This window comes from Dama dama, chromosome 8, assembly GCF_033118175.1.
Source record: "Dama dama isolate Ldn47 chromosome 8, ASM3311817v1, whole genome shotgun sequence".
Lineage (NCBI taxonomy): Eukaryota > Metazoa > Chordata > Mammalia > Artiodactyla > Cervidae > Dama > Dama dama.
Genome location: NC_083688.1, coordinates 2,887,405 through 2,906,196, shown reverse-complemented (window position 1 = coordinate 2,906,196; position 18,792 = coordinate 2,887,405). Strand labels below are relative to the sequence as shown.

At 57.4% G+C, this 18,792-nt stretch overlaps 1 protein-coding gene across 1 annotated transcript in view; it reads left to right on the top strand.

Annotated features, from left to right (window-relative positions):
* CAPZB (capping actin protein of muscle Z-line subunit beta) overlaps positions 1-18,792 on the top strand; it is a 138,578-nt gene that overhangs the window by 90,273 nt on the left and 29,513 nt on the right. The window contains exons 3-4 of the mRNA XM_061148052.1: positions 9,465-9,586; positions 14,829-14,942. Of these exons, the coding sequence (XP_061004035.1) occupies positions 9,465-9,586; positions 14,829-14,942 (236 nt within the window). The remainder of the gene's footprint in view (positions 1-9,464; positions 9,587-14,828; positions 14,943-18,792) is intronic.

Genomic DNA, 18,792 nt, shown 5'->3' with positions numbered 1-18,792 from the left:
CCCCGAGTGGTCCTGCTTCTGCACAGTTCAGAACAGTCCCACTGACTGGACATTTAGGAAGCTCTGCCAGGGTCCCACTTGGCCCGAGGCCGTGCAGACCTCCCTGCCCTGAGGAAAGAGCCCCCTACCTTGAATCTGAGGCCCCAGGCCGGGTCTGGTCCGGGCGTCAGGGGCATGGTCCACAGGCCGTGGGTAACAGGATCACTGTTGCCGAGGAAGCCTTGGGTGTGTGTGGAAGGGCACCTTGGAGGAGAACCAGGGCTCTCCAGGTGGCACTGGGGGGACAGGTGATCCAGGCTGAGAGATGGGCTGGGGGGCAGCTGGGGGGCTCGTGGGCGGGGCTGCGGCAGGAGGCTGGGCCCAGGCTGGGTGGGGGGCGCCTCCGCCCGCTGCCCCCAGGGCCGAGGCGGTACCGGCCCCTTGCGCTGCAGCTCCGGACCTGCAGCGGCTGCCTGCGGCCCTCAGGACGCAGTCCAGGTAACTTTGGACACGGTGAGTCTCCACCTCTGAGTTTTTGAAGGTGCTTGTGTATCGCACCCAGTCCCTGGGGGCCAGCTCTTCATTAGAGGAGCAAGCAGCTTAGGAAATCCCCAGCCCCCCTGCGCGCACAGGTGATGAGGTCACTGCTGGCCAGGGAACGGCAGATTTAATCAGGCGTCGAGCACCCGGTCCGCCCCCTTCGGGAAGCGTGGGGCCGCACGTGGACAACAGGAGCCGTGTGTGCCCCCGGGTGGCCCACGTGTCCTGGTTTTAATTTCTCCGTGCAGTCTGTCTTCTCTTTGTTCTGACCCTCCTTCAGAAAAGCGCTTCTGGCCTCTCAGTCCAGGCTGCGAGCTTCCAGGAGGCCAAGCCTTGGGGGATGAGTGGCTGAAACCCAGCCCAGGAAGTCTGCCTTTGTTTATTATTTATCTCGGGGTTGGTTTGGGGCACCTGCCTAAGAGAAGAAGCACGGGCTTGTTGTTTCCTGAGAAAGCTCTGTCGTTAACGGCATGTGAAAAATGGATCTCTGAGCAGAGTAAAACGTGTTCATCGGAACCGATTCCCTAACACTGGCAGCTGCACGTGTGTTAGACCCTCGGTGCCAGAACCTGGCGGGCAGCGTGTGCTGGTCCAGAGCGCGTGCCGGGGCCCGGATCCAGGGGGCACAGCTCACACACGTGATAATGTTGCCGAGATCAGGAAGTTGCTTCTTAGACTCGTCATGTGCAATTCATGTTTTCCTTCCAAGTGGTAGTGTTGTTTAGTCAGTAAGTCGTGTCCGACTCTTTTGTGACTCCATGGACTGTAACCCACCAGACTCCTCTGTCCATGGGATTTCCCAGGCCGAGGTACTGGAGTATGTTGCCATTTCCTCCTCCAGAGGGTCTTCCCAACCCAGAGACTGAACCTGTGTCTCCTGCATAGCAGGCACATTCTTTACTGCTGAGCCTCCTGGGAAGCCCTCCTTAAAAGTACACTCTCAAAGTGTACAGTCTTCAGATGAAGAATACAGTCTGAACTTGCACTTAAAGAGCATTGCCCTCAGAGTCCTTCGACAGCTTCATTGGGGGACAGTCAGGACCTGAGACTCGAGGAGGGCTGGCAGCCCTGGGGGTCGGGCCGTGCTGTGTGGTTCGGTGGTCCCGACCCACGATGCAGGCAGGAGTGGAGGGGGGCAGGCAGGGGCCGTGCAGACCCCAGGTCCTCCCCAGCTCTCTTCCCTCCGGAGCCCCCCTGGAGGGGTGCTAGGAGCGGCAGCCCCTCGCCATGTCTGCCTGTCGGCGCCTGGGCTCTGTGCCCCTGGGTTGGAGTCTGGGATTCACGGCCCTGTCCCCTACCTCCCGCCACTGGCTGGCTGTGTGAGCGACCCTGCACTCTGGTCTCCCTGCCCACGGTGGGGTGTGGAGTCCTGGGGGGCCCAGCCTTGCCCCAGAGGAGGCGGTCGAGGGCATTCCCATCCCATGGTGACAGGGTTGAGGCCTCCTGGGGTGAGCAGGACCCCTGGGTGTCCCCCTGCTCCCTCAGCAGACCCTCCCGCGGACTTACAGGAAGGGGTGCGGGCCCCCCGTAGGGGGCAGAGGCAAGTTCACTTGGAAATTCGGCTTCCAGGGCCCAGAGTACTCTGGCAACAGAGCTGCCGCCGGGCAGTCGTGGGAGGACTTGTGTCCTCCATCCTGAGGAGGGGGTTGGGGCGGGGTGTCTCTTCTCTCCCATGGGCTCTGGGGGCCGCCTGGGCCCGCTTTCACAGATGGGTCCTTGAGTGCATCCTTAAACCTGGAAGGCTGGTGCAGGGGGGTGCTTTATAAAATAGTGCAAGGGCTGGCGTCACACTGAAAGGGGCCCACAGGCTCCGCTCCCCCGGCCGAGGCCCCGCAGCAGCCCCCAGACGCGGGTCTGCTCCGCGTCCTCGCCGGGCCCCGTGCTGGCTCCGCTCTCCCGTCACAGTGCCTCCCTGCTCCTTCACTCCTGGTCCTCAGGCCACCTCCCAGGTCACTGAGCCCTGCAGTCCCCTCCCGTCATGGCCCTCGTCATGGCCCTCGGCCCTCGGGGTGGGTCCTCCTGCCTTGCATGTTTCCAGCAGCTGGAGCGCGCTTTGCACGAGCGGGGCCGCACCCGTCCATCTCGTCTGCCTCTGAATCCACAGCGCCTCACATGCGCCTGGTACTCAAGGTCGTAGAGGCAGGCGCCGCAGCCCCCAGGTCCAAGGTTCAGGAAGGGTGCACTCCGCCAGGAAGTGCAGACCAGGGTTTGAACTTGGCTGACTTGGGGACCGGTGTTTTTCAGAACGCCACCCCCCAGGCATGTGTGTCGCTAAAAACTCTCATTTTCTTATTTTTATTAGGGAGAATCGGGGGATGTTTGGGGCCCTGGAAAGATTAAAAAGGAACAGGTTGTAAGCAGAGACCTCTGCCGGCCGCGGGCAGGGAGCCCCAGCCCCTCAGCCCGCCGCGCTCCGCCCAGCCGTGATTTCGGCTGCATTCCCCATCTGAGCGTGCGACCAGCGAGCGGGGTCTGTTTTCGATTCTTATCTCTCTGGTGGCGGGCTCTCAGCCAGCGGCAGATCAAAAGACAGAATGTGTTCATTTGGCCCTATTAAAAAAAAAAAAACAAAAAGCTAAGGTACAGGGCTCCATGAATTAGGTTATCCATGGAGTTGAACTGGCCTGGCTTTTGTGCTTTTTTTTTTAAGGGTTCATCTCGAGTTTCTCTTTCTGGTTGAGCAGTTTTTTTCAACATTAATAACTAATGGAGAAGGGGAAGAGACAAAGTAGAACCATATGGCGGCCCAAACACAAGCCTCGCTCGTGGCCGGAAGCTTCTGATTTGTATCTCTTCATGTGATCAGCTGTTGGGCTCGATAGAGGGAAAGTGTGCCGTCCGGGGCAACAGCAAGAGAGGATGTAATTCCCGTTGTTGGTTTTTTTTTAAACCCAGCTGCATCTCACATGTCGTTTCTGAGACACTGGCTGGGAGCTGTGTGACTGGGAGCAAGTGGCTTCTCCGAGGCCCTTCTTTGGAAGAGGGACCGTGACCGAGTCGGTATGCAGGGCTGTTGGGAGGATTCGAGGAGGCGATGCAGGCAGAGTTTGCGGAGTTCACAGCGCCCAGCGGGCCCCGCCACCTGTCGGCGGTTCCTTCCTCCTCCTCCCGACTCCTGTCATTCTGTGATGTCCCCTGTGCTGGCCTCTCTCCTACCTTCCACCTTCTGGGTTTTTCCCTGCCACCACCACCACCCCCCCACCGCCCATGTCTCCCCGTCTTTGCTGTGGCCCGTGGGCACCCAGGAGCCGGATGGGGGTGGGTGCCAGTGGTGGAGGGCACAGTGGTTCCTGCTCCCACCCTAGTGGCCACAGAGGGTTCGGTGGCGGTAGAGAAGTGGATGGAAGCCTGAACCTGACCGCCAGGAGGAGGGCAGGAAGGCTGTCTGGGCCCAGGCAACGTTGTTTATTATTCCACGTCACTTGGAATTAGGCTTCAATCCCCCCAACAGCTTGGATTGGTCTGACACCTTTGTGTTTTCTGCACATTGCTCGCAAAGGCCATTAAGCGGATCGGATGGGCAGCCTGGACAGAAACCATCCACCCTCGGGTGGCCGACACCAACCACGCGTTCTCGCCAGGGGCCCGCCTTGGGCCCCGAGGCCGCAGAGGACACTCATACCGGAGGGATCTCCCGGCTTTGTTTGGACCTGTCCTTCCGTTTAAATTGCTTGCAAGCTCGTGATCCCTGAGACTTAATGTGATTTCTTCCACGTTGTAAGCATCTGACAAGAGGAGGAGGCGGGGTGGGGTTGGGATGAGTGCAGGGAGAGACTCATTAACTGATTGACTGGATTTCAGAGATAAACCGCTTCATTCTGCTTCTGTCCTGTGACCTCAGATCGCAGGACTGACACCCACTTCTGTGAACACGCCGGAGCACCCACCAGTGTGTGCGTCGCTGGCCCGGGTCTGGGGGACCAGCCTCTGGGGCACCGACTCGGGGCTCGGTGCAGAACGCTAAGTGCGGAGGAAGGAGTGACCTGCTCGCCAAGGCCGGTGTCAGGACCACCGTCCCCAGAGCGCTTGGGGTTCAGTTGGCATCCATGTCACTGCAGGAATTCCAGAGAATTTGGCATCGTGATAAAGAAGTTGGGAGTTTTGGCTGATCCTTGCAGGATGGTAGGATCAATATTGGAGGATTAGTATAATTAGACATACTTATGATGAAGTTGAAGTGAAGTTGCTCAGTCGTGTCTGACTCTTCGCAATCCCATGAATGTAGCCTTCCAGGCTCCTCCGTCCATGGGATTTTCCAGGCAAGAGTACTGGAGTGGGTTGCCATTTCCTTCTCCAGGAGATCTTCCCAACCCAGGGATCAAACCCAGGTCTCCCGCATTGCAGGCAGATGCTTTACCATCTGAGCCACCAGGGAAGCCAGACAATCTTATACTAAAACATTATTCATTATGTATCTGAAATAAAAATGTAACTGACCAGTGCATTACCTTATCCAGCAGCAGGGATAAGTGGAAGAACGCATGCTCAGACTTCTGTGTCCCGGAACAGTGTAGGGCAGGGTGGTGGTTTGTGAGGGTGCAGGCGGAAGTCGGGGGTGGGGAGAAGGGGGCCTAGGACGCATCGCCGTGTGGTGTCCTGGCTGCTGCGCCCTGGGGCAGCCACGCTTGTGCAGGGGTCGGAGACTCCCCCTTCCCTGCGACAACAGTGAGGTTATTCTGACAGAGCATCTTATCTTTGATCAGAGAAACAGGACCGGTGGAAGGAAGTCAGATACAAGGATGTGGCCCAAGTTGAGAGTCTATCCAGGAGGCAGAATTTTTTGTACCAGCGGGGGTGGAGGATCGTGGCCGAGTCAGCTATCACTCACGGGCGCCCTGAGTGTGTCTGTGCTCCGCTGTGGCTCTGTGAGTTGCAGTTCAGACGTGCGTTTTCCTGAGGCGGCGTAGTTCCCGTCATAGGTTCTGAGAAGTCCAGGCACAGACCTTCCAGGGGGCCGGATCTGGGTGCATAGGTACGGTCTCTATGGCTCTGCCGTGCTCGAGAACGCAGGGAGGGGGTCTGCGGACGCCTGCTGCACCCCAAGCCCGGCTGCCCGGGCAGAGAAAAGGCCAGCCCTGGCCTGCATGTCAGGAACGCGAACCCGGGTCTCGGTTCTCACTCTCCTGTGGCTGTGCTCCTTGGGGTCCTGTGGTAACCCACACACACCTAGGACTTCCACTCAGACTCCCGCACACACACACACACACACACACACACATACACGCACACACACACACACATGCACACACACAGACACGCACACACAGAGAGAGACACGCATGCACACAGACACACGCACATGTGCACGCATACACACACGCGTGCGCACACACACACGCTTGTAGGAGGACTTGTAGAAGTCCCCCCTCTCTCCCCACCCCCTGCCATGTTTCCAGGGCTTGTGTGTGTCGTTCACTGTCCCAGGGACCGAGGATTCTGCAGTGAATAGGATCAAAAGTCCTTGCCCTGGAAAAACTTACATTCTGGGGAGAGGGTAAAAAATCAGTGTTCAAAACAAAACAAAACAAAAATGGTTTCAGTGTTAGTATAAGTTCTTGGAAGAAATTACTGAAATATCTTTGTTCCATGGATTAGCCTCTTGGGCTAGGACTGCAGTCAAGCCTGTTTTATACCAAATCCCATCATCTTGGGAGCGTCCTGTGTTGGAGACGGAGCTGCCCGTGGCAGGGCTCCGGGGAGCGGCAGCGTGGCTCTGGGCAGAGCTGGCTCTCAGCGGCGCCTTTCCCCCCAGCGCCTGGGGCGGTACAGTACGTTCAGGTGTGACCTGGGCTGGAGCTGCTGCTGCCCAGGCTGGAACTGATGGCTGAGAACAGCAGGCAGGGACATCAGTGCATCAGTTCCTGACGAGCACACTTGCCCTCCACTGGGCACTGTGCTGAATCCCGAGTGAAGGTGTCACCTCCAGCTGGGTCTGTTCTTCTTTTCCCCACTCTGCAGTGGTAAAGAAGTCCAGTAAGTTGCCCCAGGCCAAGAGGCCAGTGAAGAGTAGAATGAGGAAGTGTGACTTCAGAGCCTGTTCGCTCAGTCTGTACTATAATCCAGGGTATATCAGGCCAGTAGCGTCCTGGCCCAACACGTAAGCCAGGGTTCCAGCCCAGCAGAACAGTGACGCCAGGGAGAGGCTGTCACATGCTCGGCAGGCATATAGGTGCCTGGGGCCATCTCAAGTGGCCAGCGACTGGAAAGCAAGACCACTTCAAATCCCAGCTGCCCTGGGCGGAAGCTTCTGAAATCTTCCTTGCCTGATTTGGACTTTTCTAGGTAAGAGACTCTGTGGCCTTCCATAGCTGAGCAGGGTGGGGTCATTTCTCAGCCGGGTGTACCTTGGGCATGCACGCTCCTGACTCTTGTTCAGTTGCTCAGTTGTGTCCTACTTTTTGCGACCCCGTGGACTGTAGCACACCAGGCTCCTCTGTCCTCCACGGCCTCCTGGAGTTTTCTCAGATTCATGTCCGTTGAGTAGTTGATGCTATCTAACCATCTCATCCTCTGTCATCCCCTTCTTCTCCTGTCCTCAATCTTTGCCAGCATTGGGGTCTTTTCCAGTGAGTCGGCTCTTTCCATCAGGTGGCCAAAGTATTGGAGCTTCAGCATCGGTCCTTCCAATGAATATTCAGGGTGGATTTCCTTTAGGATGGAGTGGTTGGATCTCCTTGCAGTCCAAGGGACTCTCAAGAGTCTTCACCAACACCACAGTTCAAAAGCATCAATTCTTCAACACTCAGCCTTCTTTATGGTACAACTCTCACATCTATGGGCTTCCCTAATAGATCAGCAGGAAAAGAATCCATCTGTAATGCAAGAGACCCCAGTTAGATTCCTGGGTCAGGAAGATCCCCTGGAGAAGGGATAGGCTACCCACTCCAGTTTTCTTGGGCTTCCCTGGGGGTTTAGCTGGTAAAGAATCCACCTTCAATGCAGGAGACCTGGGTTCGATCCCTGGGTTGGGAAGATCCCCTGGAGAAGGGAACGGCTACCCACTCCAGCATTCTCCCCTGGAGAATTCATGAACTACATAGTTATTGGGGTCGCAAAGAGTCGGACATGACTGAGTGACTTTTACTTTCACATCTGTACCTGACTTCCAGAAAACCGCAGCTTTGACTGTATGGACCTTGGTTAACAAAGTGATGTCCCTGTTTTTAATACACTATTTAGGTTTGTCAGAGTTTCCTTCCAAGGCACAAGCGTCTTTTAATTTCGTCACTGCAGTCACTGCTTTCAGTGATTTTAGAGCCCAAGAAAATAAAATCTGCCCCTGCTTCCACTTCCTCCCCTTCTGCTTGCCATGAAGTGAGGGGACTGGATGCCGTGATCTTAGTTTTTTAATGTTGACTTCCTCCTTCCTCGTCGCTGTGTATTAAACCAGGGTTCCAGTCAGAGGGGGAGACTTCTCCCCCTGCTGTTTTCTCCTTGTGTGGGCCTTGGGTGAACTCAGGACTGTGGGATGGGAGTAATACATCACGACTTCACAAGACGTAGTGAGCTTCCAGTAGGCAGCATACTGCCTGTGAAGGGCCCGGCGTGGGGCATGATGCGTGACCGACGCTTGGCGTTCTCAGCACCAAAACGAACTGAGAACAGCCCCAATTTTGTTTGTGTGTCTTTTTCGGGGAGAGTCGAGCACTCAGGTGGGTTTTGCTTCCAGAAGGAATTCTGAAATAAGCGGTCGTATAAGGGGGTTAATGGGGGTGTGTGTATGTGTGTCTGGGGTGCTGCCCAGTGTTTTGCTCACACAAAACAGCTGTGAGTCGCGGGCATGGTCGCCGTCTCCAGGGTGTGCCAGACAGTGCCTTCCGGGCTGAGTTCAAAAGCACCCCGCAGTCAGCAGAGGTGCCTCGAGAAGCCCATGGAGGCTGGTGGTCGAGGCAAGGGTCTTCCGGGGCCCCCAGGGATTGCCGTGGCTGTCAGCCCCTCTGCTGGGTGTCTGCCACATGATCTAACTTTTCCGTGTGGAAGGGTTGTTGGTGCCGTTGGCAGCCGACTTGCCTGGTAAACGATACGGTGGGGCCTCCGTTAACCCAGACCCTTGAAGCGCATAAGTCAGCACATTGAAAATATAGTGTGGAAGTGACTCAAACCTGGAGGAATCCATTCCTGAGAACGCAGCCCTCCCTGCCTGGAATATTTTGGTGGAAGTTGATGTTTGATTTGGGAGGAAGAGGCCAGAGGCCTGGTTCCTAGCAGAGCTCTGGGTCCAGTTTAGCAGCGTTTGCCCTGGGATTCCGGGCGCCCCCCTCAGTGACGGGTCCCAGGGGTGTCAGCCTGAGCACAGGAGCTGGGGCTCGGCACTATGGGAAGCTGGCGGGATGCTACGTTTGCTGCAGGTAGGGCTGATGCTGCTCGCCGACCTGATAACGCCTGGCCGGGGGCCTGGAAAGAACTGGAAGCTCCGCCCGGCGTGGGAGCCTGCAGAGAGCCCAGCATGGACAGGCTCTTCCCCCGCGTTCTGTGGTTCCCGTCCGGCACACACAGGCTCTTCCCCCGCGTTCTGCAGTTCCCGTCCGGCACACACAGGCTCTTCTTCCCCCGCGTTCTGCAGTTCCTGTGCGTGTGCAGCGTTTCCCATCATCTCAGGACCCCAGCCTGTGCTCTGCCACCCAGAGGCCGGTCCCCGGCACACACGCACTTCGGTGTGCGGGACCACCCTGGCAGCCCAGTCATTAGAGCTGCACGCAGTCTGGAGGGGAGGCCGTGTGGGAACTCACGCTCCACTGTAATCCAAGAACAGGTTTCTTCACAGCGGGACGCAGTTGGTATCAGACACATGTGGAAAAGAAAGGAACGGGCCCCTGATTCTGGCAGGATACCAAGGGCCAGATGTTGAATATGCTGACCACGGGCCGGCTGCAGATGCCGCCCGCCAACCGGGGTTCGACGTATGATCTTAACCCCTGTTCTGCCTTCTCCTCTCTTTCTGCCAGGTCCCCAGCCTATGTGAAGACCTCCTGTCTTCTGTTGACCAGCCTCTGAAAATCGCCAGAGACAAGGTGGTGGGAAAGGATTACCTCTTGTGTGACTACAACAGAGATGGGGACTCCTATAGGTGAGCTCGCGCCCCGGGAACGCAGCAGGCGTGCCAGGCCCACCCTGGCCGCTAACTGCTGCTGCTAGCAGCTCAGGGGCCGCTGGCTTTGACAGCTGAAGGCCCATCAGCCTTCTTCCTCCTGTTCTGTCCGTCCTTCCATCCATCCTGCCATCCGGTCTCGACCAGTCGATGTTTGTGAAACGCTTCTAGTACGCATTGGAGGTGCAGCAGTGAAGAGGGGGCCTCTGCCCTGGTGGGGCTTACAGTCCTAACGGGAGAGAGATGTTGTTAAAAAACGAGCTTCTTCATTAAACATCACATCAAATCCTGCAAAGGAGAAGGTCCAGGGTGTGCGCATGACAGGGATCCCACGTGCAAGGAGGGCCTCTGTGCTTCAGGGCGTGTGAATGAAGCTTGTCAGACAGACATGGGGCCCTCCCTTTGTCTCACCGTCACCCTTACCAGAGCTGTGAATGACTGAGTCATTGTTCATCCCTGCCCCCAGGTGATCACTAGGCTAGAGCAAGGGACACACCGGGATCTGGTCACTGTGTGACTTGATCCCTGCAGCCAGAGCCAGGCTTATTGAGGGCAGCATAGAGAAGGCCAGGGTCGACTCCAGGAAGACTTCCTGAAGGAGGGGATGTCTGAGCTAGGTTTTTAAAGGTGCCTAGAAGTTCTTAAATATTAAAAAAAAAAAAAAAAAAAAGGTGAAAGTGAAAGTCGCCTAGTCGTGTCCAGCTGTTTGTAATCCCATGGACTGTACAGTTCATGGAATTCTCCAGGCCAGAATACTGGAGTGGGTAGCCTATCCTGCCTCCAGGGGATCTCCCTGACCCAGGAATCGAACCAGGGTCTCCTGCATTGCAGGTGGATTCTTTACCAACTGAGCCATCAGGGAAGCCCTGATAAAGATGGAGTGGGGGAAAGATGGGGAAACCTTAAACCTGCCCAGGATTCCCGAGTTGGTTGGCGATAGTCAGTGCCTTGGAGAATGGTGGAGGAATGCTGTCGGCTTAGGTTTATGTAGAGGCCGCAGAGCCTGGGCTAAGTCTCCTCGCCTTGGCCTCGTGCTCTCTGGGGGCCGGGTGGGCCCTGAGACGTAAAAGCAGGAGAAGACCGCGGGGGCAGCCGGCGTGGGCTCCGGGGCAGCTCCGCCTGCGGGAGCGGCTGGGCCCTCTGCGGGTCAGCCTGTGGTCCCTGGTTCTCTCGGGTGTCAGGTGGAGGGGGCAGGGCTCACTCTCCTCACCGGGCGCTCAGCAGCCCGTCTCAGGGAGCAGGCGCTCGTCCGTCAGGCACTGAGGCGGTCTTCTGTGGAGCCTGTGTGTCCTGCTGAGGAATCCAGAGAGTAAGCAGATGCAGAAACCGTGGAGATTGTTGAAGAGTGGACAAGGATGGGGAGAGGCGGGAGGGGGCGGCAGGCCCGGCTGGGACAGGCTGGTCAAGGCTGATGTGAGCCTTCAGGACGAGAAGGTTCCCTCCCGCGCAGGTCTGGGGGCAGAGCGTCCCGCGTGAAGGCCCCGGGTGGGACGCGGTGTCCAGTGAGCCCGGCAGGGAGGGGAGCGTGGGGTGGAGGGGAGGCCAGAAGCCTTGAAGGCAGGGCGAGGGGACGCAGGCCAGTGCAGGGCGCTTGGGGGTCAAGGGAAGCAATGCCCCTGGAGTGCCGCCCAGCACAGAAAGGGAAGTGGGCGGAGGTGTCAGTCACTCAGTCCTGTCCAACCCCATGGGCGGTAGCCGCCTGGCACCTCTGTCTGTGGGGATTCTCCAGGCAAGAATTTTGGGATGGGTAGCCATTCTCCAGAACTTGGTGGGGGGATTACAAAGAACTAATGCTACTAAAGAGAGACCAGACAGCTGTCCTGGAACGGTGTGCCTCTCCTAGCTTCAGATGGAAGTTGGGTGAAGAGTGTGCTTCTGCCTGATCCAGACTAGAGCCCAGAGCGGAGGCGGGGAGAGGTGGTCGGGTTTGAGGTCGGTCTGAGAAGCAGAGCCAGTGGGGTTTGCCGATGGAGGGAGTGGGGGAGGAGCGGCTGGAGAGACGGGGGCGGGGGGCGGGTGCCTGACCGTGGAGGCGAGGAAGGCTCGGGGCGGGGGCGGGTTTGGGGACGTCTTAAGCTCCAGATGCCCAGCGGATGGAAGTGGAGAGTCAGACAGCCTGTGCATGTTCTTGAGTCCAGGGAGGTCTGGGTGGGGATGGAGGTACAGAGGTGGGCATCCAGCTCCAAGGTGGTGAGACCGCCTGAGGCAGGTCCGGCTCAGTCTGAGGGGGCTGGCCACTGCCGGGTCGTGGGCAGAGGGCCGCGTCCCGTCCTCAGTGGGGGCATCCTGGAAGAGGGGCCCCAGAGCTGAGGCTTGCTAAGTCAACACTGTCGTCCCATTTCTTGTTTCCTCCTGAAAATTCGGGCTTGCTGCATGAGACAGCTCTTCCCCAGTGGCTGCTGGAAGGCTGAGGTTGTGTCCACTCCGGGTCACCCTGCCGGCTCCCATCTGCATTCCTGGAGGCTCCCAGGGGCCTGGGGGTCTTCGACCAAAGAGGAGCCCGGGCACAGGGCTCTCCTTTTTTCTCTTCTCGGTATACAACTTCAAGGTCTTCTGATTTTCTCCACACATTTCTGTCCTGTGTTTGATCGTTTGCTTAAATAAGATCCTTATGGTGTGACAGTTTGCCAGCAGCGCTGTTTGAAACCTGTTAGCTGAAACAAAAAGCATTCTCCGAGGGAAATGAAAGGCCTGACTTTTGAAATCTAAGCGTTCCTGTCCATCTGTCTTTTTTCAAATGGCCTCCATTTAAGCTCTTTAATGTGTTCTGAGTGCCCCTTCCACTCAGAATATTCTGGGTAATGTTATGATTTTTTTTCCCCCAGCTACAATTACCCCGGCTCCAGGACGAACGGCTGGAAATGCTGTCATCTGTGAGCCAGGGGAGATGTGAGTTACAGGCTTCTTGAAAATTCCAGACTCCCAGTCAGCAAGAGAGATGGGCTCCTATGTCTCAATCGGGTCACCTCTAAACAAAACCCGGCTGGGCGGGTCTTGCAGCGCCCGCCCCCCGCCCCCAGAGAGCAGTGGCCGTGTAACCGCGGCTGCGAAGGCCAGGCCTCTGAGGGCAGGTGAGGAGTGGGGGTTCTCACACTCGGACTCCTCTCCACCCCCTCTGGCGAACGGAGGTACCAAGCCTCCTGGCTTATGTATAAATAGTGGTGGTGACAGCACTCTTCACCTTTGGGTCTGGTAAGAGGTCTTTGTTGATTTTTTTTTTTTTTTTAATTCTTAGGTGTCCCCCAGCAGAAAGAGCAGAGAGTTGCTTCATCTCTGTTGGTTCGGAGGCGCATCCGCCAGATTGGCCGGGGGTCCTTTCCTCCCCGCCCCGTGCTGGGCGCTGGGCCACGAGGGCAGAGCGTGCCGTGGGCTCCTGCCCAGAGCACCCTTGCTGCCCGGGGCAAGGTGGGGGCCGGGCTGTGACCGTGGCAAGGGGTGGGGGCACAGGCGGAGAACCGGTTCCTCCTGCTGCGTGTCAGGGTGGAGACGGGCGTGCAGTGACCCACACACCTCCTACTTCGTTGTTGTTCTCGAGCACGTGGTGGAGCGCCAGGCCCCCTTCCAGGTGGGAAGCAGGACAGACACGGCTCCTGCCCTCCAGGAGCTTAGCTTCTCAAGTTGACCGTCTAAACTAGTTTCCAGTTCAGTAAAGTTTTAGGATTCAATTCCGCAGCCACACCAGTGCTCAGGAGCCACCTGAAGCTCCCGGCTACTGTTCCGGACGCACAGACGCAGAACATTGCCATTGTTGGGGAAGTTGTACCAGGCAGCGCTGTTCTGAGGGGTGAGCGCGGTGAGACCAGCCCTGCCCGGGGCAGGAGAGGGGAGCGCGGCCCTGGCGGGCCCCGGCACCCTTGCCTGTGACCTGGGCACAGCCAGTGTGACCCTCAGGCTGCTTGCTGGTCATGGGGCAGCGGGGACGGCTCCCGCCCTTGTTGCTTGCAGGGTCTCCCGACGCGCATGAGTGAGGTGGGGGCTGGTGTGGAAAGAAGGCTGCCCAGGCACCTCCTGCTCTGAGGGCAGCTACTGCGGGGAGACCCGCAGGGTCCCCTGGCACAGCGACTCTGCCCTCACTCACCTGTGTGGGCCCGCAGCCTTGAAAGGGGGGCCTCTGCCTGAGGGCAACGGGGAAGTTGCCCGGCTGACATGATGGATCTGCTGAAGTAGGTGCCGGGCATCAGGTACCAGGGAGAAAGATGTTTATACACAGGATTCATTAAGGAGACAGGGATGCCTTTTGTCCCTTACCGTCAATCCCAAATCAGTCGGTTCTGAGTCCTTAGCGACGTGAAGTGGTCTGGTCGGGCGGGGAGATGGGAAGGGCAGTAGGGTTTCTGACCACTGACGCGTCTTGCTGTTTACAGCCCAGGGTGTGAAGGACTTTGTCCGGATTCTGCGTCACCCTGCCCGCCTCTCTTTTCCCCTCTCTCCTTTGTAATTCTTTCTTTGCACCCCCAGCCCTGTGGCGTCCACCTGCGGGAATTAACGAGTGTGTTTCCCTTACAACCACCTTCCCAGCACCCTCTGTGGTTAAATGCTTTCCTGATGTGGCAAAACACATTTTTAAAAGCACAGCGAGTCTTTGGGCTGGAAAAAGTGAGGCTGGTTCTCATTACTCTGCAGTGTTCTGTGTGCACACAGCCCGTGGAGGCTGGAGGGCCGTCCTCTGCCACGGTGAGGACTCCGTCCCTGGGGTGTCCTTACATGCGATCTGCGGTCTCTTGCTGCCCTAACCGACAGCTCTCATTTTAATCCTTAATTGTCTGAGACGATCTGTGAGGACAGTCACATTTTCTCCAGAATGGCTGGCAAGTCAGGAAGGACTGAGGGGTCTCTCTTCATCAATACAGTGGTGAGAACAAAGGAAGATTTTTAAAAGATGCCACTCTCTGGGCACTTGATGTACTTTCCTCCTTTGCTCCTCGAAGCAGCCCTGTGGGTAAAGAGTAGCCTCTGTTTACACAAGAGGAAAAGGGGGCTCAGAGAAGTCAAGACACGTGTTGGAAACACACAGCCAGTGAGAGCTGGGGCCTGGCTGTCACACCCAGGTCTGACGCTCTGAGCCCTTGCTCTCCGAGCCTCTGGGAAGCAGACGCCACGTCTGTGGCCAGGGCCTGCGGGTCGCGGCTGCTGCTCTGAAATCTCAGAACGCGGGGCTGATGGGCTCGACGGCCCCGTCTGCCTGGAACGAGTCATGTGACCTTTTCCCTCTGCCCTGCAGGTCACCATGGAGTAACAAGTATGACCCTCCCCTGGAAGACGGGGCCATGCCTTCTGCTCGGCTTAGGAAGCTGGAGGTGGAAGCCAACAACGCCTTTGACCAGTACCGAGACCTGTGAGTTAAGGGGCTCCCCTGATATGTAGATCGGAGAGGAGACACGACCGGCCCCCTGGCTGGCCTGACCAGGGACAGCTCGGAGCGCCCGCAGGACACTGGGCGGGAGTGTGGTCCTCGGGTCCGTCGTGAGAGGCGGCTGGCGTGTCCGAGGGCAGCACCTCCTGTGTGCGGGACTCCAGGCCCGATGCCCCATACCCGTCGTCTCGGATCTTCCCCAGCATGGGTGCTATTGTAGTCCCCTTGTTTGCCGACGAAGAAATCAGCTCAGAACGATTCACTGAATTGTGTCGGAGGCCAGAGGCAGAGCGAGGAGTCAAACCCGGGTCTGCTGTCTCCAGAGGCCCCTCTGGGTTTCATGGTACTACCCACCCTGACGGTTCTTGCCTGGGGCCCAGGACCCTGCTCCCAGACCAGTCTCCAAGGCCGGAGGTATTGGGGAGAAGGCTGTGGGGAGATTTGGGGTTCCTCAGTATATACAGCTCCCTCCAAGCCAGTATTGCTGCCTCCGGAGTCGTTGGGGGCCTCAGCCTGCACCTTTGTGGTTGCAGTTTAGTCACTAAATTGTGTCTGACTCTTGTGACCCCACGCACTTGGGAATGTGCTTTTGCTGCGTCTGCCTAGAGTTCTGCCTCCTGCCACACCCCCAGAAAGGGTGGCCACTCACCTCATCCATCTCGCACGGAAAGGCTCCAGAGAAGGTTATCTCCAAAGCATTTTTTTCTTAATAGAATCTCATTTTTAATTAAGCTCCATATTGAGAATATAGCAAACCTATAATATACACAGTGCTGCCTCAGTACAGACCCAGTGATTCAGGGGAGGACTTGGCGTATATGTCTGTAACGGACCAGATAGTAAACACTATAGGCTTTGCAGGCCGCATCAGTCCTATCACTTTTTCTTTATTCTTTCTTTTTTATGTATAATTATCCTTACCTCGTAGCTCAGTTGGTAAGGAATCTGCCTGCAATGCAGGAGACCCCGGGTTCAATTCCTGGGTTGGGAAGAGCCCCTGGAGAAGGAAATGGCAACCCACTCCAGTATTCTTGCCTGGAAAATCCCCATGGACAGAGGAGCCTGGCAGGCTCCATGGGGTCGCAAAAGTCAGAGCGGCTAAGCGGCTAAGCACACATCCCACACCCTTAAGAATGTAAAGCCACCTCTTGAGCCTTGAGGTAGGCAGCATTCGGCCTTCAGTCTAGAGAGTGCCCACCCTGACCTGACCTGGGGTGTAGGCGGGAAAAAGACACTAGAGAAGCAGAGCATCCGACTGCCGCAGCGTTGTCCGGACGCGGTGATGTCACCCTTGCAGAAGGAACCTCAGGCTCCATCTTGCAGACAGCTGGCATGGTGGTCCAGTTTTTAGCAGATTTGATATACATACTACAGAATACAGAATTATATGTGTCCATCTGACACATGCATCAACAAAAAGACCCCCAACACAGGAGCCAAAGCCCAGCTCTGAGGAAGCCGGGAGCTGGCGGCCCCTAACACCCGCGCCGCCCCAGACACGTCGCTCTGCGGCCCAGCTGCCTTCACTCTGCCGTGTGCCAGTATTCTACGTGCAGTGTCTCTAATCCTTTCAAGAACCTCTGGGGCCGTTGATATTCCCATTTTTACTGATGAGACTGGGGTTCCCAGAGGCTAAATGAACCTCCTCACACACACACAGGACTTGGAGGTGAAGAGCTAGAAGTTGAGTCTATATTTGTCTGATGTTTCCACATGTTACTGAGTCTCACCACTAGAGTAAATTCCAGTGACTGAAGAGTCATCACATCGAGAACGCTGCCCTGTGGCAGAACAGCTCCTTTCCCAGTGATGCCGGGAGGTGGTCTCCTTGCTGGCATCTCTGGCTTATTTATAGTTGTTTTTACCCAGCCATGTGGCAAGAAGCCTGTCCAGCTGCTGAACGGGAGTTCCCAAGTGGAGTCAGTTTCTTGGGTTAATGGTAATGTTGATGGTGAAACAGCAGTGCTGATCACAGTAGTTACCGGCCAGCGCCTGGTGAGCCTGGTGTCCTCTGCCTCCCTCGGTCTTACTGAATCTCCACGTCGGCCTGTGCCTGAGGGCAGTCCCCGTTTCTCAGCTGAGATGACAGATTCAGAGAGGGGAAGTCTTTTATCCGGGTTCACCCAGCCAGTGGTATATTTCACATGTTCTATTCCAGTTTAAATTTAAAACCACCCTTACCCAACTCCAGAGTGCCAAACTTGGCTCGTTTACTTGACCAGCATTGGAGTGTTTGACACAAGCCGGATGCTCGCCAAGCCCTAGGGCTCCGGCCTTGAGTACAGGTGACCACGTCCTTGCCACGTGGAGCATCCACTGTGGACACGCAGACAACAGAGTGTGAGTGGGTTGGTGTCGCAAAGGGTGATGGGACAGAGCGACCCGGGGTTTGCGCAGCGGGGTCGGAACATGTCCGGGAGCTGACACTGAGGTCTGGTCCCCGGGCGGGAAGGGGCAGCCAGGCAGGGTGGCTTTCGGGTCCTCCGAGGATCAAAACAAGGCCGGTTCTTATTTCTTATGGGCGTAAACGCTTGAGTGGTGATTTCCTGGCTACAGGGATGCGGGTGCATTTGTTCCCCTTGGAGTGTGCGGAGGGGCCGGGCCTGGGAAGAGGCGCGTGTCCCCTCTGACTCCTCCCTCCTCCCTGATGGCTCTCGCTGGTTCGCGTGTATGATGGCGCGTGGTCTGTCCGACGTGTGCCTCCTGTGAGGCCTCAGTGGGCCTCATATGGTAGAGCATTTCCCCATCCCCCTTCACAAGTCCTCCCCATTGGAACAGTGGCTCTGTAGGGTACGTGGGAGGTGTCCACCAGGCCATCAGATCTCTGTAAGGGGAGGGCCTCCAGGCAGTTAGCCTGCTGGGAATCGGCAGGAGCTGGGTTTGTCCCCCAGGTCTAACTCTCCACACCGCCTCCTGAGAAAGTTCCCCGCCTGGGCAGAGTCCCCCTTGAAGGGGCTTTCCACCTTGATACCCGTATTGTGCGTGGGCCTGCGCTTCCCTCTGAAGGTGAGCTGACCTGCGGGGGAGTGGGGAGGGGTGACGGGGCAGCTTCCTGCGCCCAGGGTGGGATCTCACAGGACAAGCCGGCCCTGAGGTTCTGGGACGGTCTGTAGGTGGTGTCCGGGCCCAGAGCCGCCCCTGAGGTTCTGGGACGGTCTGTAGAGGTGGGATCCGGGCCCAGAGCCGGCCCTGAGGTTCTGGGACGGTCTGTAGGTGGCGTCCGGGCCCAGAGCCGCCCCTGAGGTTCTGGGACGGTCTGTAGAGGTGGGATCCGGGCCCAGAGCCGCCCCTGAGGTTCTGGGACGGTCTGTAGAGGTGGGATCCGGGCCCATAGCAGCCACTGAGGTTCTGAGACGGTCTGTAGAGCTGGAATCCGGGCCCAGAGCTGCTCCTGAGGTTCTGGGACGGTCTGTAGAGCTGGAATCAGGGCCCAGAGGGTGCTGTTCTGTCCGCAGCGGAATCAATGCGCTCTTCGAGGCTGGAGGAGAGGGTACACGGCCTCCGGGCGGCACCCGCAGAGGGGGGCAGGGGGCCCTTCATTTCCGCGTATGTGGGGGCGGCCTGGTCACTGCCATCACAGTAGCCACAGGCCCCCGGAGGGGCGGTCTCACCAGTGCGCTGGGACGCCCTCCCTGAGACCCTGTGTCAGGACCATTTCCCAGTTGCTGAGCCAACCCATTTCTCGTCTAATAATTATGAATCCAAGTCTCCTTTTTCTTTCTTTCCTTCCTTTCCCCTCCTCACCCCGCCCCCGCCCCCGCCCAGTATCTTGCCCACTTCCTGTTGTCAGAGTGCCATATGGGTTGTCAGTGGTTGCGTTAGTGACCTTGAA